This window comes from Taudactylus pleione, unplaced genomic scaffold (genome assembly GCF_031769625.1).
Source record: "Taudactylus pleione unplaced genomic scaffold, aTauple2 ptg000790l, whole genome shotgun sequence".
Classification (NCBI taxonomy): domain Eukaryota; kingdom Metazoa; phylum Chordata; class Amphibia; order Anura; family Myobatrachidae; genus Taudactylus; species Taudactylus pleione.
This window is the reverse complement of record NW_028285192.1, coordinates 107,943-133,447: the sequence shown is the minus strand read 5'-3', so window position 1 is coordinate 133,447 and position 25,505 is coordinate 107,943. Positions and strand designations below refer to the sequence as shown.

The 25,505-nt window shown below is 45.3% G+C and overlaps 1 protein-coding gene across 1 annotated transcript; it reads left to right on the top strand.

Annotated features, from left to right (window-relative positions):
* The first annotated feature begins 225 nt into the window (after positions 1-225).
* On the top strand, positions 226-25,294 carry LOC148474996 (protein kinase C theta type-like). The gene is made up of 6 exons (XM_088457873.1): positions 226-375; positions 15,012-15,103; positions 16,686-16,821; positions 19,764-19,955; positions 22,823-22,951; positions 25,145-25,294. The coding sequence occupies exons 1-6, from the start codon at positions 226-228 to the stop codon at positions 25,292-25,294; spliced, it is 849 nt and encodes a 282-aa protein (XP_088313999.1).
* Positions 25,295-25,505: the final 211 nt, after the last annotated feature.

Below are 25,505 nucleotides of genomic sequence, written 5' to 3'. Positions count from 1 at the left end.
CTGTGGAACCTGGGAGGATTTCCTGCCGCGCCTAGAGCAGGCAGCAGCAGCCCCCCAGTATTAAGATGGCGGCCACACTTGGGGCAAAGCCATACCCCCTTCGCCCTTCGCCACCCCAATAGCGGGTGCCCAATGGCCCGCAGGCCGCTCACTGAACCAAACCAGCGGAGCAGCCAATGCTGCCTGCCTCTGGTTAAACAAAATAGAGACGGAGCCAGCGGCAACATGCTGAGCCGCGCTCCGTCTCACAGCACAGGCGGGGCCGAAGTTTCTGGCCTCGGCTCTGCCAAGGCGCGCGGCCACGCCGGGCACCATGTGGAGGCAGCATCGGAGGCGGTGGATACCGCCAGTTGCCTCCGTACAGCAAAGATAAAGGTCAGGACTGACAGCCACGGCCATAGCTGTGGCCCTGCCCTACTGCACAAGCGCTGCCTCAGGCCCTGTCCACGATAAGCGCGGCGGCCTGCTCGGGGGGGGGGGGAGAGAAAGAGCTGGGCAGCATGGGAGCCTGCTGTTTTAGCCCAGCAGCACACATAGCGGGCAGTGTTAACAGGAGTGATGGGGGACATTATGAAGGGCAAGAGGGAGAGACCAGGAAGGAATCCCAGGGGTATAGAAGATTGAGGGAAAGCATGGAAGAATAGGGGAAAAGAATGAAAGTATAGGGTAAGAGAACAAAAGAATAGCTGGAGGGTAGAGAACAGGAGAAAGAGAAAAGGAAAAAAGGAGATAAATACAGGAGATTCACATCACACATTGTACTTCCCTGTCCTGGAAAAAAACTGTAACAAAGAGGCAGATTTGCATACATCACTCCATTATATACTCTTAGACCACTCCCCATGAAAGATTTATTGGCTGCATAAGACCAGCTACACTTAAAGTGGCAATAACCAACACGTTATTAAACTGGCAACACTCAAAACACTTGTGGTTTAATGTCCCTTAGGCTTAAATTGACAGCCTTCGGTCTTACTTAGGTTAGTATGGAGGTAGTTGTGTGGGTGGCTGTGTAATATCTCCTCACAGGTGCTGACTGACCCTCAATCAAGGTGACAAGTATTACAATGGTGAGTATACACTCCGTGTGTGTGTCCTGTCCTTGTCCCCTTCCTTCCGGTATCAGTGATCCTTGCACACCCACATTTCACCCTCAGTGCACAAGTACTATTAGGTGATACCTGGGTGGCTGAGGCACCAGTGCTTGTGATGACCGTTTATCCTCCCGGTGAAGGTCACCATCACCCGTGACTATTCCCTTGCTTGTCACCCTAAAGGACGAAACGCGCTGAATAGTTAATTCTATTCTTTTTTTCCTTAGTGACAACGGCCGGAGGTCCCTACTGATGGTCTTCAATGGCGCCTAGGAGGAGGACCCTACTAGGGACACTATGACAGTGAGCACCTGTCAGGGATCTTCTCTCCCCGAGTTCTAACATTTCAATAATAAATATTCTATTAAATACTTACAGACATAAGAAATAAAACTTATTGAAGCACCAATAGCACAATGCATGTCAGTATCACCACTGTGTAATATAATTCTCACATATATAATGGTGGACACAGCCCATAATATTATTTAGGTATTTGAACTACAAAAATAAAACATAATCAATATTTTGGAAAACTGGGTCCATTTAAGGATCACTCAGTGACCAGACTTACCATCAGTGTTCCCCCTGAGATAAGTAACACACGGCCTGATTCATTACAATTGCTATTGCGATCGTAGGTGCAATTACGCACGGAGACCCACTGCGAAAATATGCTAATGTTTGCAATCACAATCCCGTTACAGCCTAACATAAGGACGCCCACTTCACCTTATTCACATCCGTAACACATTGCAAGTCTGCAAAACCATCGGTAACATCGAGCACCATCGGAACCTAACACACAATTACAGGTCTGACTCAGAATTTGCTAACCTCATCGCATGCAATGTAACCTCAGGCTGTGTCATACTTGCCAACAATCAGCTACCTCCTTCCGGGATGGAGCTGATTGTCGGCTAACAGGGGGGGTCATGTCCGGACAGCTGTGACACGTTTGGTGGTGGAGCCGAGAGCGGGGCTGTGCGATCGCACCATCGTGGCCCCGCCCCCTCTTCACAATGCCGTTATTTTCAGCACTGTGAAGCAGGGACAGGGCCACGATGATGCGATTCAGCGCGAATCGTGTCAACAGTCTCCCCGCTGTGGGGATTTCTTGTGTATTCTGGGGGGAGGTCGGGAGGGTTGGGGAATGTCGGGATGCTTGCCTGCCTTTCTGGGGGGCCGGGAGCAGCACCCGATATTCGGGAGGCTCCCGGCCAAATCAGGAGGGTAGGCAAGCCTGAGCTGTGTACAGGGCTGCCATCAGAAATCATGGGGAGAGAATAGGCAGGGCCCCCACCAAGGAGGGGGGGGGGAGAGTTGGCAGAGGTGGGCGGAGCTACACCAGAGGGTCAGACACCAATTTGCGTAAACCAATTTGAAAAGCAGTAAAGCAGCATATATATATATATATATATATAAAAGAGAGTCACGAGCGGCACTCACAGGTCTTAGTAGCAATAGTAGTAAATAAAGAGACACTACTCCATATACTTATTTACTACAATTGCTACTAAGACCTGTGAGGAGGGGGCAGGACAGGGAAGGCTGGTAGGACTAGGGAGAAGCACAGGGCAAGGAAGAATGGCAGGGACAGCTTGCTGGACTGGGGGGTGAGTAGTATGGTACCTTTTTTCGATTTTTTTTCAACTGGCTGCGCTGGTGCAGCCAGCCAACCAGAGTCAGCGCTGAAGGCAGAGAGAGGGAGGGGCCGGGGTGGCTCTAGTAGTAGCGCTGCATCCGTGCATCGGCATTTCCAATATGGCGTGACTGTGAGCCAATCACAGCTTGCGGACCAGCAGCCAATCAGGAGCGGCTGCTCCTGATTGGCTGCCGGTCTGCGAGCTCCGGCTGGCTCACGGCGGCACAATAAATGACAAGCAGCCGGCAGTGTTGTATTTCCATTGAACAGGGCTGCAAGTGCAGGACTGCAGCACCCGGGACCCCTCTCTTTCCGCTGTCTCCGGGCCCGGGACTCGAGGCCTGCCAGTCCCCCCCTGATTTCGGCCCTGGCTTTGTATGGCATCGCAGTGGCTAATTTATGCAGTTGTGATCTATGATGAATCAGGCCCAATATAGGGGTACAAATTCAAAAGATTTAGTACACCCACATGTTTCCAGTTCTTAGTGAAGTGCTTGCAGTTTATTGTCTCATTGTACTAGTTTTAATCTACATTTTTTACTCATAGTCATTCTTTCTACCATGGAAATCACATAGAGGGCCTGATTCAGAGCTGCGATTTTGCATGGGTCGCAATTGCAGAAATATGCTAATGTCTCCAAACCTTGCACAAGCATAGAGACGCTCACTGCTGCCTTCTCATATGCATCCGATGTCTCACACCAGCATAAACATCGGTAACATCGATGTAGATCGGGCAGCCATGCAGCATAGGTGGCAAGTCTGACCTGTCTCAAACACAGCGACTGACACACAGAGAGCTCTCATGCTGCGAAGGAGATCGCAATGGCTTATTTATGCACACCCATGAAATGGCATTTAAACGGTCAGACACACCTGCATATGCCTAGTCGCCCCCCCGTTACCTCCCCAAATGCTGACTACCTGTCACTCACTCTGCGATTGACTCCTCTGTGCGAGCGCAGTCACAAAATAATCTATGCACATGCACAATGCAGCTTACATGCATGTACGATGGTAAACAATCGCTCAATCTGCATAAATATCAGCATGGCGTGCATCTCTGTATAAGGCTCAGAGTTCGGGAAGTTCTTTCCAACACTGTTGCTGAAGTTCTCACAAATGTATTGAGCTTATTGGTTAGTTGTTTTTACCCTTCTGTGCAGTTTATCCCAAGCCAGCTCAATTGGGTTTAACAGGCTGATTCAGCCTTGGGAATATAGTAAGATATAGCAAGTAACCGTGCACCTTGGTAAAACCATGCTGCACTGCAGGTCGGGCAGATGTAAAATGTGCAGATAGATTTAGATTTGGGAGGGATGAGCCCAAACTGTCATCTAAGTTGCAGTGTAAAAATAAAGTTGTGCAGTATTTGTGGGCTACATGCAAAAGCAGCCAGTATTTACCACACAAAATATATGTAATACTATTTGCACCCCTTACATTGTAACATGGTTTGTCCAGGTTCACAGTTACTTGCTATATCTTACTCTATTCCCAAAGCTGAATCAGGCCCTAAGTCTGGAGACTGTGCTGTCCATTCCATGATATGAAGCCTACCGTCTAATTCTTTTCCTCGGAAGGCAGTTCTGACATAGGGGGAGATGTACTAAGCTCTGGAAAGTGATAAATTGGAGAGTGATAAACTACCAGCCAGTCAGCTCCTGTCATGGTTACAGGCTGTGTTTGAAAAATGACAGTTAGGAGCTGATTGGTTAGTAGTTTATCACTCTCCAATTTATCACTTTCCAGAGCTTAGTACATCTGCCCCATAGCCTGGACATATGTTTCAGGTTAATGTTATAGGATGAACTCTTGACCAATTAGATGCAGAGCAGTGGGTATTGCATGGCACTGCAAAATGCTGAGGTCACCCTTTTGGTTCCAGGTGACAGTAACTTCATGCAAGTTGCTGGCTTCGGTTCCAGCAAAAGAGTCCCAGACGATCTCGCTTCCTACTCTGGTGTGTTTCAGCCTGAAATTTAAAAAGGTCAATGCTTTTACTACAAAACATGGAGAGCTTTGCTATTAAAAGCATTGGCCTTTTAAATATTTGGCTAAAACATGTGTGGAAGTGGTGGCTATTACAAGCCAACGCTTAGTAAATAAACCCCACATATTGATAAACCATCCTTTTGTCTACTCGATAGTGTACAAAACCCTGCATGATGAGCCAAAGATTTAAAGTTTGGATTCATCAGCCCAAAAGACCTTCTCCCAGTCTTCAGTAGTGCACTGGCTGTGCATCATGGCCCAGGTAAGTCTCTTTGTCATTGCTGCAGAACAGCTGTAAGGTCTTAGGGCCTGATTCAGAGCCAGACGCAATTAGCGCTCGCTCGTTCAGAAAAAGGGGGTGGCTATTCAAATGAACCGTTCGCTCCTTGCGGTCTGTTGACGCCTCCATGTCTGAATGAGCGAACAAAACATGCAGACGTTTATTTGAAAAATACGCCCCCTGGCCGCTCGCATCATACGTCATGTCCGCTATATATTAGATTAATCGAGTACATTGAACAGAGTATGAACTGCTCGCTATTCTTGTGGATGGTTTTTCCTACCACTATATTGCGAGCAGTTCTGACTATAAAACAACCAACTGACGTGGTCAATGACGCTGCTGTATTAATTATGCACACCCATAAAACGCCCGTTTTGACCTTTAAGCACGCCTGTGTTCTGATCTCCACTCCCCGTTTTCAAGCACCTTCCCCTGTTACCACCCACATATGCCTCATTCTGTCACTCAAAATAGCAGGCATTCGCTATATAGCGAACAAACAATTTTCGGCCGCACTGACTGGTTCGCGCATGCAGGGCTGCCATCAGATATTGTGGGGCCCAGGACTGACAAAATAGGCAGGGCCCCTGGGCCCCCCCTCCCGCTACTGCTAGGTCTAATTAATTATGACTTACCTTATCGCCTTGTGCTTCTTCCTTCTGGCTTCTTCTCCTCCAGGGCTGGCTGGCGCTGCTCCTCACACGCCGTGGCTCATCTGACATCTCCCATCCAGTGGCGTGATGTCATGCACCCCAACGCCAAAGGAAAAGAAAATTTATTAAACAAGTGCAGGGGCAAATACAGGATTTTCTGAGGGAGAGGGAGGGGGTTTCTAATAAAATAATTAAAATAAAATAAATATATATATATATATATATATATACTGTGTGTATATATATATATATATATATATATATATATTGTTAAACACACACATACACATATAATATATGCAGCATAACACACATGTACATGTATATATAACACATATACATATATCCACGCTAACATAGGTACATACACATACATCCACACAAACATACATACACATATGTACACTCTAACACATACAGATATATACATACGCATATATACACACTAACACATACCGAAATACATACCCATATATACACACTAACACAGACATATACAGTACATACCCATATATACACACTAACACATAGACATATACAGTACATACCCATATATACACACTAACACAGACATATACAGTACATACACATATATACACACTAACACATAGACATATACAGTACAAACACACTAACACAGACATATACAGTACATACACATTTATACACACTAACACATAGACATATACAGTACATACACATATATACACACTAACACATAGACATATACAGTACATACACACTAACACAGACATATACAGTACATACCCATATATACACACTAACACAGACATATACAGTACATACACACTAACACATATACAGTACATACCCATATATACACACTAACACAGATATATACAGTACATACACATATATACACACTAACACATAGACATATACAGTATATACCGATATATACACACTAACACAGACATATACAGTACATACACATATATACACACTAACACAGACATATACAGTACATACCCATATATACACACAAACACAGACATATACAGTACACATACACGTATATACACACTAACACATAGACATATACAGTACATACACATATATACACACTAACACAGACATATACAGTACATACACATATATACACACTAGCACATAGACATATACAGTACATACACACTAACACAGACAAACACAAAAATATTTATTACTTACAATTCTGCACAGCACCTGGTTGCTAATGGGTGGCTGGCATCTTGCATTATTAGGCCCCGCCCCCAAGGAACGACGCGATTCGTGGGTGTTCGGGGGGCGGGGTTTGACACTGGCTCCGCACCCATTTCAAGCCGACTGAAGGGGGAAGTAGGGGAATCGTGAAGGAAGGAGTTTCTCAGGTTGGTAGCAGTGCCCCACTCCCTTTTCACTCAAGGGGGTAGTGCGGGCACTGCGGGGGACTATGCAGCAGTTGCAGGAGCAGCACTGGACCCCCTCCCTTTCTGCCAGGGTCCGGGCCCGGGACTCGAGTACCGGCAGTCCCCCCCTGATGGCGGCCCTGCGCGCATGCGTATTAAAAACCCTACGCATGCGCAGATGGGCGAACATCGCTCAGAATGAGCGTACTGCCGCTTACGAGCGGCTCTGAATCAGGCCCTTAGCCCATTGCTTGTTCCCTGAAAAAGGTGTTTTCTTATAACTGTAACATTTACACAGTTTTGGCTAAGCTAAACTCTTTTCCATATCCTCTAACAGCTCAGGGCTTCCCTGTGTAAGGTTATTAACTGGACTTGAATTGCAAAAAAAATGTCAATAAAAACTGAAAAAATGGGGGTGTTGTAAATCTTTTGACCCCTAGTGTAGATATTAAAGTATCTTGGCCAAATGTAATAGCCTGCGATTTACAGGAGCCGGCACAATTCTGGTGAGATAGTCACTAGGTTTAAAGCTGATATTGCCTTTAAACTAATTATCACTTTAAATGTAAAGACTATCTCGCCGGAATCATGGCGGCTTCCACAATTCGCTTGCAATTACATTTGGCCCTTATTTGCAACACCCCTAATATGAGATAAAGGGGCTGATTCTAAATTTGGAGCAAAGTCAACTAAAACAAAGCCAGTAACTTTGCACCTGGACAAACCATGTTACAATGCAAAGGTACAAATGCATGTATTTTATTAAACTCCCTAATGGTTGATATGTGCACTATATCTTACAGACTTAAAACGACTAAAAACGTATCTAAAAATAAACACACGGACAACAACAGTTGGATTTAAAATTAAAGGTCAATTTTATTTGACAACAGATTATTAATAATTAATAATAATTAATTAAATATTGAATTTGGGCTATCGAATTAGACCATTAGATCTTGCCAATTGAAATTGATTGTGAGCTTAAAGTTAGTATGGTGGTGGACAACAAAGAACGGACACTCCCACAAAAAACAGGCAGACCAAACACATCACTCGTTAGAGTTCAACTCTCCAGAAAAAGCACACCCGGACGGGCTGTGTCATTTCCCTGTAGGACATTTTGGCCTATAATTGAACAAGGAGAGCGCACCCATCTAACTTGTATAACGACTAAAAACACACTACCATTCTTTCCGCCACAACACTCATAGCAAACAAACATGCAAAAACAAAAACATTATTTCCAGAAACAAAGAGGCTGAATCTACTGTATGCATATCAGACCGAATATACCAGCAAGGCCACACCCCCTAGGAACCCTATAGGCTAATTCTAATGTCTGACACTAACAACAACATTCTCATAGGTATACTGCTATCACAACCACGGGGTTTAACCTGGCTCAGTCAGATTGCACCTGCCTTACGCTGTCCTTCTGAATGCAGGGTAAATAATGGCTGATTTAGCATGTAGCCTACAATGCTGGGCAGCTTTATTTTTACACTTCAAATTAGAGTTCAGATAGGACATGCCCCTCCCAAAATTAAATATCTCTGCATATTATAATTCCGCCCCACCTGCAGTACAATATGGTTTGTCCTGGTGCAAAGTGATTCCTTTTTTCTTTGCATTGCACCCAACTCTGAAACAGCCCCAGAAAGTTTTTGAGATATCTCAGGAATAAAAATACAGTAGTTTTTATTTCATAATTTCCTATCTTTTTGACACTAAGGCCCCCATTTCCAAACGAGTTTTATAATCAAAACGAGTGATAAGTTTCACTGTGTATGATAAATGGTGCTCCAGCCAATCAGCTCCCTCCCAACTGTCATTTTTCTAACAGATGACAGTTGGGAGCTGATTGGCTGGAGCACCATTTATCATACACAGTGACATTTATCACTCATTTTGGTGATAAAACTCGTTAGTAAATGAGGCCCTAAGATTGCTCTATTATTATATTTTGCTAAATTTGAATAATTTTGTATATAATTTTACTGATATAAAATAAAAGCTGAATGTAACCTGTGGATCACACTATAGCAGCCCATTTTTATTGTTTTTTACAAGCAGACAGGTATCACCTGACCCTGATAGGCTAAATAAGTACAGTAATTACATATGAGATTTGGGTGACACATTGGACCCCAAAGATTCCCATCACAGTGCTTGGGACAGGGCCCACCAGTAATTTATATAAACATGGTTGTATTATAGGCACTGTGGGTAACAGGCAGTGACACTGGGCCTACAGCAGCTGGTGATGTCACAAAGCTTTATGATGTCAGAGAGCTGTTGGCTCAGTTGCTTACCTGCACAAGATACGTTTGTGTGTTTTCACCTATTGCAGTGTGAAGGCGATTTTATTCGTGCTTAGCGAATTTTTGTTTATTTTTCTTGATTTATCTTGATATGAGATCAAGAAAGAGGAAAAGGCGACCGGATAACAACAGGTCTCCTATTAAGGAGAGTAGTAGGAGTAATAAGGAGGATATCTGTGTGGGAAGAGGAGATTCTCCCAATATCACAGAGGGAGGAGATATTGAGGAGAGAGAGGACCATCAGTGTAAGAACAACAGGAACCAGGCTAGAACATCAAAGCAGCCAGGTAAGGCCCCTAATAAGAGGCCCAAGGTAGACAACACCATCAGCAAGAGATCAGCTGTAAAGAGACCCTTAGACAAGACCGGGGACACTGGCTGCAATAAGAAAAAGAAGAAGGAGCTGAGACATGACAGCCCAGGAGAGGGACCCAGTGCTCCCATCATAGAGCTCACAGCTCGGAGGGGCAATAAGAGAACTCACAAAAGTGAAGCCCCAGACCATCAAAAGAAATTTAAAACGGGAACAGCAGGTAAAAAGCCTTTTGCTTGAAAACACTAATAAGGGAGAGATGTATCAAATTGTCTAACAATAAAAAGCTTTAAAATGACAGAAGCTGATTGGTTGCTATAGGTTTGATACATCTCCCCCCACATGTAATGTAATAGAGAAGTAAGTGAGGTGTAGGTTAGTACTTACGTGCAATACGGTGACGTCATGTTCTCACCTCTCACCACCATTCACGTCCTTTCCCTATCACCTAACTCTGCAACGTCTTTATACCTTGTTATTACTATTCTGCAGCACCTGTGACTGTTACATTGTCCTATCCAATGCTGGCAGCTATTCCCTATTCATGTATTTCATTTCTCTTACACCCCAACAACATATAATTAGGCAACATAACAATATTCTTACCAGATACTATATAATACAGGGTATAAATACTTTCTATGATATAATTATCTCAAACCTTTAAATTAAATATTGCCAAATATCTATGTTTATATCAGTCAATAAATGTGATTTCTCTTTATGCCACAAGGTGTAAGTGGAACCCCTCCAGCCAGCCCCCCGGAAACAGCCGCTGCCTCTCATATATTGGAATGTTTGATCTACCACAGTATTATTGGAGAGGGCGGTTTCGGGAAGGTAAGTGATTAGTACATATTTGGTGACTTACCTGTAAACAATGCAGCAAATATATCTTAAGAACTTTGCTTTAATAACTATATAATATAATTAGGAATGTGCGCAGGACCATTTTTGACGGATTTGGATTTGGTTCTAATTCGTCATCTTGCTTTGGATTTGGATTTGGATTTTTTTACAAAATTTGACAAACAAAAGCTAAAATCACATAAATTGGGCTTTTTTTTCTTCCTATAGTATTATTAACCTAAATAACCTTGATTTCCAGTCATTTACAGTCAATTTAGACCACCTCACAGTTTAAATTATAGTTTTCACCATTATTGGCCAAAGGTTGCAGTGATCTGACTGGTTACCAAGCGACAAAGCAGCGGAGCAGACACCACAGTATAAAGCACATCAATGACAGATTGCCACACAGCAGTGGCAGAAATGAAAAGTAGTGCACCCACCCAGTGGGGTACGGCCAGCAGAATCACAGTACTTGTTTACAAAGTGGGCTACGGCCTTAGGAGTCACAGTGCACAATCTTATTCACATTACACAGCACATAGTGCCCCTGATTCACATTACACCATAAAGTAGTGTCTCTTATCTATGTTACGACACAGTAGTGCCCCTTTTACACAATGCCCACAGTAGTGACCCTTTTACACAATGCCCACAGGAGTGCTCCTTTTACACAATGCCCACAGGAGTGCTCCTTTTACACAATGCCAACAGTAGTGACCCTTTTACACAATGCCCACAGTAGTGACCCTTATACACAAAGCCCACAGTAGTGACCCTTTTACACAATGCCCACAGTAGTGACCATTTTACACAATGTCCACAGTAATGACCCTTATACACAAAGCCCAAAGTAGTAATGCCCACAGCAGTGGTGTCCCTTACACAATGCCCCTAGTAGTGGTGCCCCCTATGCAGTCCCCTTAGTAGGAGGGCTCCCTATGCAGTGCCCCCAGTATTAGTATGCCCCCCAGTAGCAGTGCCCCCAGTAGTATGCCCCCCAGTAGTAGTGCCCCCATTAGCAGGCCCCCAGTAGTATGCCCCCCAGTAGTAGTGCCCCCATTAGTAGTGCCCCCAGTAGTAGTATGCCACCCAGTAGCAATGCCCCCATTAGCAGGCCCCCAGTAGTAGTGCCCCCATTAGCAGGCCCCCAGTGTAGTGCCCCCAGTAGCAGTATGCCCCCAGTAACAGTGCCCCCATTAGCATGCCCCCAGTAGTATGCCCCAAGAAGCAGTGCCCCCAGTAGTAGTATGCCCCCCTAGTAGCAGTGCACCCCATTAGCAGGCACCCAGTAGTAGTGCCCCCCAGTAGTATGCCCCCCATTAGCAGGCCCCCAGTAGTAATGCCCCCAGTAGCATGCCCTAGTAGTATGCCCCCCAGTAGTAGTGCCCCCATTAGCAGGCCCCCAGTAGTAGTGCCCCCAGTAGTGGTGCCCCCAGTAGTAGTGCCCCATTAGCAGGCCCCCAATAGTAGTGCCCACAGTAGTAGTATGCCCCCCAGTAGCAGTGCCCCCATTAGCAGGCCCCCAGTAGTAGTGCCCCCATTAGCATGCCCCAGTAGCAGGCCCCAGTAACAGTGCCCCCAGTAGCAGTGCCCCCAGTAGCAAGCCCCAATAGTAGTATGCCCCCCAGTAGTAGTGCCCCCATTAGCAGGTCCTCAGTAGTAGTGCCCCCATTAGCAGGCCCCCAGTAGTATGCCTCCAGTAGTAGTATGCCCTCTAGTAGTAGTGCCCCCATTAGCATTCCCCCAGTAGTATGCCCCATAGTAGTATGCCCTCCGTAGCAGGCCCCCAGCAGTAGTCCCCCATAAGCATGCCCCCAGTAGTAGTATGCCCCCCAGTATCAGTGACCCCATTAGCATGCCCCCAGTAGTATGCCCCCCAGTAGTAGTGCCCCCAGTAGTAGGCCCCCAGTAGTAGTGCCGCCATTAGCAGGCCCCCAGTAGTACTTACCTGAATCCCCGCTCCTGTCTCCGTACACTCTGCTCTACTCTGTTACGCGTGGAGGGAGGCGGAAGACGGAGCTCATGAGTGAGCTCCAACCGTCTCCCTCCGTGCAGCAGCCAATAAGAGTCTGCCTGACTCTCATTGGCTGCTTTTACAAACACACAGCTGCCGCTGGCGGCTGTGTGTTTGTGTCTGTGTAGGGCAGACAGCTTTCACAGTGGTCTGCCCTACACTAGAGGAGCCCTGACGTTGGATTCTCTCGCGAGAATCTGACATCAGGAGGCTGCGGCTCGGCCTCTAACGAGGATCTGAGTCAGGCAGGGAACACTTGAACAGGGTTCGGGTGGACTCGGATCCCCTATGTTCAGAGCGATTTGGATTCCACAGAATCTTTACCGCTCATATCTAAATATAATTATCATTACATGCACATAGGTGTTTACATTGGGAGCTCTCCATTAAAAATACAATGGGGCCTATGTAAATAGGCAAATATAGAGGATATAGTGGCACATTCCCACACTCACCTCCATATATGGTTTTGGACTGTTGCTTAGAACAGCTGACAGGGGCGTGGCCAGTGTAGGTGTCAGGGCGGAGCTAGGTCACACATGCATGGCAATGATATTAGTTATTATCAAACAGCCTGTTGTACCACTCCCTGCTCTGAAATCCTCTGTTACCTCTGAGGTGCTAGGGGACAGTTCTGCTCTGCGTTTTAACAGAGCTGAGCTACAGTACATGTAATAGGCCAATGTTAGATATGGCATACTTCCCAACATTTGTGACTGGAGATGCGCGCCCGAAAAGGGGGCATTACGAGATGGTAAAGGGGGTGTGGCCTAATGGCACACCCCCATTTACATCACTAAAAGGCGTGCCCAGCATCTCCGAGATGCTGGGCTGCCCCCGGGCTTCTCCCCCATGCTGTGAATAGATGCTGTGCTCTGCATATCCGCTGCTCTGCTATGCAGAGCAGTGGTGTATGCTTCCCCCAACTTCCCCCTACCGCTGGACACTGCAGCCCGCGGGTGGGACAGTGGGACAGTCCCAGAAAAACCGGACTGTCCCGCAGAATGCGGGACAGTTGGGAGGTATGGATATGGTGCTGTCTGCTCAAAACTGGGGCTCCATTGTTCTTACATTTTGTTGCCCAGAACAGTCACCAAATAACCTCACTTCAATGTCCTGTTTGTGTACAGGCTATTACAGAGACTATAGGGGCTGAGAAGCTGGTGATGGTTGGTATCTCAGGAACAAGTGAAGACCCACAAGGATCTACTAGATGGGGAGATTGGGCTTTCTGTAATAAATGTTGGGCACAAAAGATCTACAATCCTGGGCTCAGGGAAGACGCTCATCCCCTGTACTTTCCCTACAGGGTGATGGGACATTCTCACCTTGCTGTTGTCAATTTATCTTGCTGTCTCCTGTTTGTACAATGATCTTTGGGAGTGTCAGCCAGGCAGGTTCCACAGCTAAATAACATTGCAAATTTCTTCTAACTCTTATACCTTATCCCACCAAAAACCCAGCTGTGAGCACTGAGCACAGAGTAAGCATGGGTCAGAGCCAGGTTTTACCCCTTTTACACCAGCAGCTGGACCTGAGTTATATCCCGGGTCCGGCATTACAGTGGACTTTTGAAGCTGATGTATTCTCCAAGCGTTACTGAAGCCAGGCCATCCCCTGGTTTGAGGAATGACCCGGGTCATCGTGACTCTGGTTATGCTGTTTATAGTGGACCGATACTCAGTTCCTTTCTGATACCAACTCTGGTCGTGACCTGGGTTAGATTCCTCGGTCACTTGACTTGGGTTATTTTTCCAGGACCATTTTCCACTCAGCAGTGACCTGGATCGACCTGGCAATAACCAGGGTTATTGCAGCAGTGGGAAAGGGGTATTCATACCAGTAAAATTATCTGTCTCATGCAGGTACTGCTGGCATCCCACCCCAACAGCAGAGAGCAGCTGGCAGTAAAACTGGTGAAGAAGAGGACACTACTCAGGGGCAAGAACCCTATATTTATAGAGCGGGACATCCTGCAAGTCACTGGCAACAGCACTTTCTTCACCCATGGCTATGCAGCATCCCAGACCCCGGTAAGAGTCTCTGTATCTGTCATAATTGTAACTAACTTCTGAATATCACAGCTTCTGTAATATAAGACAATTATTTTACCATTACTGGACCCCCGCATAATTCCAATGGCACATATTGTATGACGCATTATTCTGACACAGAGGTTTATTATCCTAATTCTGTACATTTGTGTAGTATCTGGGATCCTTCATCCCGTGCTCCTCACTGTCCAGCACTGACTCAATCACTTACCCCGTGTCCTGTGGGCATTATATATGTAGAGGCCCATCTCAGACAGAAGATGGGCTGTATACAGTGTATACATTGGGCCTCATTCACATCACTAGTGGTGACTGAGTATTACTGATTATAATCTGCTGTGTGTCAGAGTAATGTCCATAATGTAACTTATATCATACTCTCTGATTCCTATACAGGAACACATCATATTCATCATGGAGTACCTGAGTGGGGGAGATCTATACCAGCTAATAGAGAAGAGTGCCCCATTAGGTGATGCCACTAGCAGGTAAGAAAGAACGTGGGTATATTATTACTATTATTATTATTATTGATATGACAAATAGTAACATCAGTGTTTCCATCCCTGCACCTGGGCTGCAGTAGGACCCGGCCTATGCGGCCTAACAAATCCAGGCTGGGCCTTTATAGGTGTCCATGGTGACAGGTCTGTGTATAATACAGAGTCTCCTGGACACAGGGGCTCCATTGTGTTACTCAGCTATACAAAGAGCATGGGCGGGATGCATAAAGGGCAGAAATGTGGTTGAAAATGTGCATTTCTCATATGCACCTAGCCTCGGAGGGCGCGGTGGGTAACGACATCTTCCTGTTGGGATTATCAATAGGAGCCCATGGGCTTCTCTCAGCAGAGTGCTGAGAGAGGTTTCCAATTGAATCCTTCCCAGCATCCTCCACAGCACATGCCAGAGGGGCTTCTGGGTCAAAGACCCGAATGTCCCTCCATCGCAAAGGGATGCTCTTACCGACAGAGCGGTCCTTTGCGGTGATCGTCATGCATACCAGCTATACCAACACCAGCATGCATGCGATGACCGGTGGAATGCATCGCGAGTGCAATGCATCATGCATCCCGCCCCATTTGTGATAATAATATGTCACGTGTCACTCTTATACTCTGATACTATATCAGGGGGAATGTACTATCTCATTATTGGTCATTTTACTTTAAAAATATTTGCTATTAATATTTATGTTCTTTCTTCCTCATCAGATTTTTAACAGCAGAAATCCTTTGTGGGCTCCAATTCCTCCACTCAAGGGCCATTATCCATAGGTAACTCATTATTTCTAATGATCACATACAGTAACCCCCTATATGCAGTTACAGTATAGCTATTATGTTGCTGGGGGTCAGGCTATAGAGAAGTGTCGCTGCCCTTTTCTGCAAATGGGGGATCATTCATTCTTGAGTTACATGATATGTAGGGCGAGGTTCTTGTGAATGCTTCACACATCCTCTTATCTCCCTCTTTATCCCACCGCATACATAGGGGCCTATTTATCATAGATTTCCCCTGAAAATACAATTTTTTAGGTGGTACCTGCAAATATTAAGTAACCCCTGAATGTATGTATAGGGAATCTCAGCACATATTGGGGATATCTGCTGCAATCCCCCAGTTTAATCACAAAAGCAGCCCCCATAGGTTTCTATAGGTTTATATGGGGGCTGCATACTGTATATGCCGATTTTACCAAGCTCTGGAATGTGAAGTATTCTGGAGCTTGGCCCCAGTAGCTAACACCATCTTCAGACAGTTATTGGGAAAGGGATCCATAGGATGTCTGCACGGCAATGGCTGCCACTATAGATATAGATAAGAAATTATGTTTATTAGGTCTAAAAGCTGATAACTAATAAATAGGCCCCATAGTGACTCTATGCAGCTGTCAGTCACAGTGATTGCCTCCCTACAGTCACCATGTTTTACACCACATATCCCTTTTTCCCACTGTGTCGCTGACATGGTTCTTATTGTGTCTCTGGGAATCTTTCTCTGTAACAAACAAAGTTGTACAGCTGGTAGCTGTCTGACAGGCAGAACTTACACTCATTCTCCTCACAGGGACATCAAACCAGAGAATGTGCTCCTGGATGCTGTTGGCCATGCCAAAATTGGTGATTTTGGCCTCGCAGTTAAAAACACCAATGGCCAGAAGATATCAGGAGCTGCTGGGACGGTGGGTTACATGGCCCCTGAGGTGAGTAACAGATTAATTGGCTACGGGCTTCTCATACTGTAACTCCATTTCACTATTAATCGGACAACATCTTGGTTCTTAATGATATCGAAACACAGGGTCTTAGTCAGGGATGGATGCAGGGTCTGAGTCAGGGATGGACGCAGGGCCTGAGTCAGGGATGGATGCAGGGTCTGAGTCAGGGATGGACGCAGGGCCTGAGTCAGGGATGGATGCAGGGTCTGAGTCAGGGATGGACGCAGGGTCTGAGTCAGGGATGGACGCTGGGTCTGAGTCAGGGATGGACGCAGGGTCTGAGTCAGGGATGGACGCAGGCTCTGAGTCAGGGATGGAGGCAGGGTCTGAGTCAGGGATGGATACAGGGCCTAAGCCAGCATTGTGTGGTATTGCACAGCTGCAGGGAATTAGCTGTGCAATACCGTACAGCTGATATACTAATGCAGCAGGAAGCGTCTTGTGTACATAGAGGCCTCATGACAGCATCGCATATACAATTTCTGTGCCCTAAGATGCAGCATCAGATGTTCTTCAAGACAACCTGCAATCTGAGTAACCCTGAGGTTACTCAGATTGCCCCTAGCAGCTGCGTAGTCGAGGCCAGGAAGTTTGTGTTGGAAGACGCAGACCCTGGCCTCAACACTCTTACAATAATGGGACAAGACATGGAGGCTAGCTCCACCCACTCCCCACCCCCAAATGGCCGCAGCCTGTGAATCAGGCTCTAGCTTTGGGGAACTGTGAGAGATCTTGCAGTAGAGACTGGCGCCTGTGTAGTACAGATCCTGCACATGCACCAGTTTTCTAACATCGCAATAGTACACATACCATCGGGTTTGCATATTACTTTGAATCAGGACCGCAATGCAGATGTTTGCGCAATTGAGCAATTATCGGAATCTGAGCATGTATCAAGTTCCATTACCGCCAGCTGTCGGAGCGACTATTTTCTTGCAGTGTGATTGACAGGCTGGGAACATTTGGGGGGAGTAAAGGGGGAGGCATTTGGTGACCATTTTGGGTGCATGTCGCTGTCTGTGATCCCGTATGCAGAAAAATGGTTCTCAGTTGCCGTGGACACTCTGTGTGACAATAGGGTTACTCAGGACTCCGATAATCGACTGATCTATGACTAATGCTGGGTCTTTGTATAGTCACTTGGATTTGTGAAGTCACCGGTGGGCGGCTCAATACAAATCTAGGTGACTGTGACATTTGCATATTCTTGCACAGTCGCTGTGTACACATTTGCAGCACGATTAGGGTCCATCTCTGAATCAGGTTGTAGTCCAGAAGAATATTTTCAAGAGGAAGAGAAGTGACACAAAATTATATAAGTACAGACTAATATATCCAAGTAAGCAATGTTACATAGGGGCTGATGCAGAGGTGGCAGCTGTTGCATTCGTACTGTAACTGAGATTTCAGATGCAGCGGACTTGTGAAAATATGTTAATGACTCAGCCGCTGTCTTGTGTACAGAGATGCCCACCGGCCGGCGTCTCGGACCCGCCGCTTACATACAATAGCCCCAACATCGGTCCCAGAATTGAACTTCTGAGCAACCCTACGGTGTCTCATAATGTCCGTCTCAACTAAGAGGCCGGGCCCAGTCCATCTGCAAACAAATGCGCAGAGACTGACTAGGAGGGGCCCAGAATACGGTGGTGACATGCCTGTGTTTTTGTATCTTCACACCCGTTACCTCCCCCCATCGTTACTAATCAATCACAGTATGTGGAAAAAAATCGCTGCACTGCATTCACCTCTGTATTAGGCCCATAGTCACATAGGGGTGTAATTATTAGGCAGTGAAGTGGAGTTTTTGGCCAGAGAAAGAGGCTATCACTGCTTCTTCCTATATAAGATGTCACATTGCATATCACTGTGATATGCGGCAACATGGTGTGGGAACATTGTTATTTATGAATAGACCCAAGCATTGCAATGTTCACTTAGCATAATTATGTAGAGATGAAAAAAGGGGTTAGGAGAGGCCCAGGAGAAGTCCTGACTGTGAGAGTGGGAAGTGGTGATCAGGGAGATTAGCAGAGAGATGAGGGTGGGAGGAAGCATGTGAGGAGATGAGGCTGGAGATGTAGGGAGGAGAGGTGTGGGTGAGAGCTTAGTAGATGAGTGAGTTTACATTAATAAAAACCTTTTACCAAAGAGTAAAAGCCTATACCAGGAATGATTCAGTAACAATATATAGTAAGCAGTACAGTGTATGAATGGCTTCCACAGGGTATTCATTCCCCAAATGAGTCTTATGACCTTGTGGTACATTCAGTCAGGGAGCTCTCACCCCTCTTGATGTTCCCACTTCCATATTTAAATAGCTTCCAAAAAGATGGCCAAGCTGTCCTTCCTCTGCAGTCCCCCAGGTGTACTTCTGCACGCTGCAGCTTATCCAGCGCTTCCTGTGACATAAGCGGCTGAAAGTATCAGTAGCTTCCCCGTCACTTGTGTCTTCTGTCTTCCATCATTCACAGAAGATTCCACTGACGAGTAATGCTGCCAAGTCTCTCCTCCCACTAATGTGCCAGCATCACGCTGCAGCTCCATGTATACCAACTGCTGACTACTCTACTGGGCACCACAGCTTTATGTACATGATCATATTTCTATATAACAGTAACCATTGCACTTTCTCCATATTTATTGCTGTGATTGCCTGATTTGCCTCGGTGTTTGCTTTGGCTCTCTAGTATAATATACACGGTCATTATTTATCATAATAGTTATTTTAATTTAGTAATTGATTTCCCTCATATAAACCCTCAGCTGAATGCTGTCTGTGTAATTGCCTGTATATGTTCATTGATATTCTTCCTTCCATCAGATGTTTCATTGTGCACAAAAAGGAGAGCTGTCAGCATAACCCGGTGCCTCCTGCCAGGTTGGACAATGTACTAATCATCTGTTTCTCCATCATGTTTTTACAGATGCTTAGAAAGAAGCCGTATGATGCCATGGCAGACATTTTTTCCTTGGGTGTCATGGTATTTGAGATGGCCACAGGAGACCAACCCTTTTACTGTGGTGAAGAGTCTGTTGAGGTTATAAAATCTGTCCTCAATGATAACCCAGTCTACCCAAAGGAACTCAGTCCTGGCATCAGTAACATCCTAAAGCGAGTGAGTATGCAGTATACAGGCTTATCACAGGGTCAGGAGATTATACTGTCACAGGGGAAATAAGGCACAGGTCTGAGAACATACATTAATACTAATGAATACACTCCCAGCAAATGTACAGCCATGGCCAAATGTTTTGAATGACACAAGTATTGGTTTTCACAAAGTGTGCTGCTTCTGTGTTTTTGTCAGATGTTACTATGGTATACTGAAGTAAAATTACAAGCATTTCATAAGTGTCAGGCTTTTATTGGCAATTACATTAAGTTTATTTATGCAATGAGTCAATATTTGCAGTGCTGACCCTTCTTTTTCAAGACCTCTGCAATTCGCCCTGGCATGCTGTCAATCAACTTCTGGGCCACATACTGACTGATGGCCGCCCATTCTTGCCTAATCAATGCTTGGAGTTTGTCAGAATTTGTGGGTTTTTGTTTGTCCACCCGCCTCTTGAGGATTGACCAAAAGTTCTCAATGGGATTAAGGTCTGGGGAGCAGGGCTGTAACTAGGGCTCCGCAGGACAAGCGGCAATGTTCAGGCCTGTTAATTTTCTGTTTATTATCATTCTCACTTCTAGCTTCCTCTTATTTCAGCCAAGCATTTTCTGGCCTACCCCATCTCTTCCCTGGTCCTTTCCCATGAGGCCTTTCCCCTTTTTTTGGGTGCGTTATGTCCCTATTTGAAAAATGGGGGGTGCTAATGTCCTTTCTGGCTCAGGGCACCAAAAAGTCTAGTTACAGCTCTGCTGGGGAGTTTCCTGGCCATGGACCTGTTCCCCTAGCCACTTAGTTATCACTTTTGCCTTATGGCAAGGTGCTCCATCATGCTGGAAAAGGCATTGTTTGTCACCAAACTGTTCTTGGGAGAAGTTGCTCTTGGAGGATGTTTTGGTACCATTCTTTATTCATGGCTGTGCTCTTAGGCAAAATTGTGAGTGAGCCCACTCCCTTGGCTGAGAAGCAACCCCACACATGAATGGCCTCAGGATGCTTTACTGTTGGCATGACACAGGACTGATGGTAGTGCTCACCTTTCCTTCTCCAGACAAGTGATTTTCCAGATGCCCTAAACAATCTGAAAGGGGATTCATCAGAGAAAATAACTTTACCCCAGTCCTCAGCAGTCAATCCCTGTACCTTTTGCAGAATATCAGTCTGTCCCTGATGTTTTTTCTAGAGAGAAGTGGCTTCTTTGCTGCACTTCTTGACACCAGGCCATCCTTCAAAAGTCATCGCCTCACTGTGCGTTAATATGCACTCACATCTGCCTGCTGCCATTCCTGAGCAAGCTCTGCACTGTTGGTGCCCCAATCCCGCTGCATCAACTTTAGGAGACGGTCCTGGTGCATGCTGGACTTTCTTGGGCACACCGAAGCCTTCTTCACAACTATTGAACCTCTCTCCTTGAAGTTCTTCATGATCCGATAAATGGTTGATTTAGGTGCAATCTTGTTACTAGCAGCAATATCCTTGCCTGTGAAGCCCTTTTTGTACAAAGCAACGATGACTGCACGTATTTCCTTGCAGGTAACCATGGTTGACAGAAGAAGAACAATGATTTCAAGCACCACCCTCCTTTTAAAGCTTTCAGTCTGTTAATTCTAACTCAATCAGCATCACCTGTGTTAACGAGAGAATCACTGACATGTCGCCAGCTGGTCCTTTTGTGGCAGGGGTGAAATGCAGTGGAAATTTTGTTTTTGGGATTAAGGAGCTCATTCAGACCCACTTGCTAAGATGCAAACGTTCACTGCTGCCGATGGTATGCAGTGTGTATGCATCGCAGTGCGCATACCTTAGCGAAAGCTCACAATGTGTTTGCTCACTGCGCATAGACAGCCCAGCAGAGTGAGTGACAGGGGAAGCAGTTTGTAGGTGGTAACAGGGGCTGGCCATTAAAAACAAGGGAGTGGAGGTGCAAACACAGGCATGCCTGAGCATCTCAACTGCATTTTAGTAGTGTGCATAATTATAAGACAGCATCATAGTACACGTCACCTGGCTTGTATTTACACAGAAGTGCTCGCAGTGCTTGCGGCAGGGTATGGTCATGTACCGATGGTTGGATACACTTCCTGGGCATGATGTGCACAAGTGAGGATCTTAAGACAGGCTGGGGGATGTCTGCATACACTATGTGATCGCTCTCTAAAGCTGCATACACACACAACGATTTTTTTAATGATTATCGTTAAACGATATCGTTTAACGAAAATTGATGGCAAAAATCGTTCACTTTCTGAGTCAAACGATGAACGATTATCGTTCATGCGCGTTCACGTTTGTAGTTTGTCGTTCAGTCAGACTTGTCAACTCAACGATTTTCATTAAGGGAATATGCAAAAATCGTTTGTAGTTCATAAAAATCGTTCATGACACTTAGTAAATGAACAACTTTAGTAAACGATTTTAGTACATTTTTTCAAGGGAAAAAATCATTTACTCAAATCGTTCATTAAAAAAATCGTTGTGTGTGTATGCAGCTTAAGAAATACTGGGCGTGCAAATGCATTGCTGTGCGATTGCACTGCCTACGCAATTTGCATACACATCTAGCGAGCGGCTCTGAATCAGCTCTTAAGTTCATTGTCATGGCAAAGAGGGACTTTGCAATTAATTGCAAATCATCTGATCACTCTTCATGACATTCTGGAGTATATGCAAAAACTGAAGCAGCAGACTTTGTGAAAACCAATACGTGTGTCATTCTCAAAACTTTTGGCCATGGCTGTAGTTGTAAGACAAAATGTAATATTTTATACATGTCATCCTGAGAATAAAGTAGCATAAGGAAAAGGTATGACATTGGTCAGCTAGTGCTTATCTACCATTAACACTCTATACTTTTCTGTTTATTCCTTTGATAGTTCCTATGCAAATCCCCAGAAAGAAGGCAGCGACTATATATTAACATCAAAGATCATCAGTTTTTCTGGCCCATTAACTGGGAAGACCTGGAGGCTGGCAGGATATGTCCCCCATTCATAATGCCGCCGGTAAGTATATGTACAATATAGGAATGTACACAATATGTGCTCCATCATACAGTCCTATTATCTCATAGACAATGCTGGTGATCAGGAGAGATGAATGTTATAGTACAAATGGTCACACAAATGCCAATCTAGAGGGACAATGGGCCTGATTCATTACAGATCGCAACTGCAACAGTGTATGCAGATCGGCCGATGGTGCGTACTGCGCATGCACTGCACGAGTTAGCATTGCGATCACACTGCGTTCACCTTCACAGATAGGAATCCATCGCAGAGTGAGTGACAGGCCGTGAGCATTTGGGGATGGTGGCGGGGGAGTGGTTGGTGAAACGCAGGCGTGTCTGTCCATTTTCATGGGCGTGCATAAATTAGCCACTGCAACGACATACACAGCTTGTGCACACACTGCGTGCGATGAGGTTAGCAATTTCTGAGTAAGGTCAACCCTGCTGTAATTGTGCGTGAGGGGCCGATGTTACTCGGTAGCAGTAGGCATCTCTATGCTGGCTGTGTGATGGCATTGAGATAACATTCATTAGCATATTCTCGCAGCGGACAAGTACATGCAATCTCTTACTTGTCATCCTTGCTGGATCAGGCCCACAGTATGGCTAAATGACTGCAGTAAAAATGTTGTGGCCAAATGCAGAATGTGGAGAATATTTTGTAGAATGTTTTTGAAATTCAATTGTAAACACATGGACAGTACATGTTTATTATCAGCCGTATATGTTACTTTCAGCGAATTTATTGCAATCGGTGGCAAATGCAGAATTTCTAGAGGGAGTTTAGAAATCCTTGATTTTGAGCGAGTGTGGCCAGTCCATGGAGAGGGCATCATTAGCACTTACACTGTGTCATACAAAGGGCCTGATTCAGCAAGGATCGTAACTGCGAATGCAATAGCGATTATGCACGCAGACTCACTGCGATAGTAGTATGCTAATCCATTGCGATCACTATGCCATCGCAGAACATAAGGACGCCCACTTTACCTTACACACATACATATGTACTGTTTAGTACGACTGCAAAACCATCTGTACTATTGAGTACCATCGCAGCCTCACGCACACTTGCACAAGCTCTGACCTTACTCAGGAATTGCTAACTTCAGCTCACGCTATGAGGCCTCAGGCTGCATACAGCATTGCAGTGGATAATTTTTACACGCCCAGGCAACGGCGTTCCAACGCACTGGCACGCCTGTGTTTCGCCAACCACCCCGCGTGACCACCCACAAACGGCACTTTCTATCAATCACTCTGCAATGGATCTGCATAGTCACTGCGATCGCAGTGTTCAGTTCACACACTGCGTTCCATGCACAGAATGCAACGATCGGTCGATTGCGTAAGTAATCTCAGATGCGATCGGTAGTGAATCAGGCCCAAAGTACTGTGTGTGTCATAATTCTGACATATAAAGGGCCAGCAAACATAGTTAACCCATTAGATGTGACAGTAGGGCCATCCTGCCTGAGCTGAATGTTTTTATTTCAGATGTGGGCACAATTCCAGAGTATTGGAGCAAGTCCAGGAGTCTAGGCGAGCAGCAGAAGAACCTAGCACTGCCCTGGGCATATATGTACACATTAGTTTCCTTGTGCACTTGATTAATGATCCCTATAGATGGTCTGTAGTAGTGCACCCCTTAGTGCATGTTTTCCAGATTTCCTAGTTGGTGCACAGGTGTATTTATTTCTGGCTGACACATTAAAAGATCCACAGATGGTGCTGACCATTTCTGATACTGAGAAGAACATGCAACACTAGTATAATTCTATTAGTTTACTATTTCTATTGTGGTCATGGTGTGGGCTGGAGAGGGGCAACCAAAAAAACCCTTGCATTTGCCTATGGCAATATTCTTCCTTTCACATGCAACATGCATTGATATTGTAGAAGGGTAAATCCAAACTACAATGTAATTATACAGCAACCCAAAGTCAGTGAGGCATCTAGTTACCATTATAAATATATCTGCCACCTAATGTGCAGGTTACAGTATTATCTAATATTAATATACTGATTGCTTATATAATCACACAACATACAGGTATAGCATAATATTAGTAAGCAGAGTTTGCACATTACATAATTATTTTTCATTATGACACAGTGACAAAGAGCCCAATTACTGTGTATTTATTTTGTGTTTACATGATGGATCTGATTTGTCTCCTTTTCATAGACCCCAGTTACCACCTGTGAACATCATAAACTGGATGACTTGGTACCACCTCAAGCATCACGGGAGCCACCAATATCTAAGGTGGAGAAGCGCCGGTTCCGTGGATTCTCGTTTGTAAGTGACCGGTGGAGAACCATGGACAACCAGTGATCGGCATAACATCCTGCCTGGTTCCATCACAGCAATTTTTACCTGCTGATTAACATCAAATACAGCAATAACATCTGCTGAATACCAACAATACAGCAATAACACCTGCTGATTAACAACAATACAGTAATAACACCTGCTGATTAACAACAATACAGCAATAATACCTGCTGATTAACAACAATACAGTAGTAACATCTGCTGATTATCA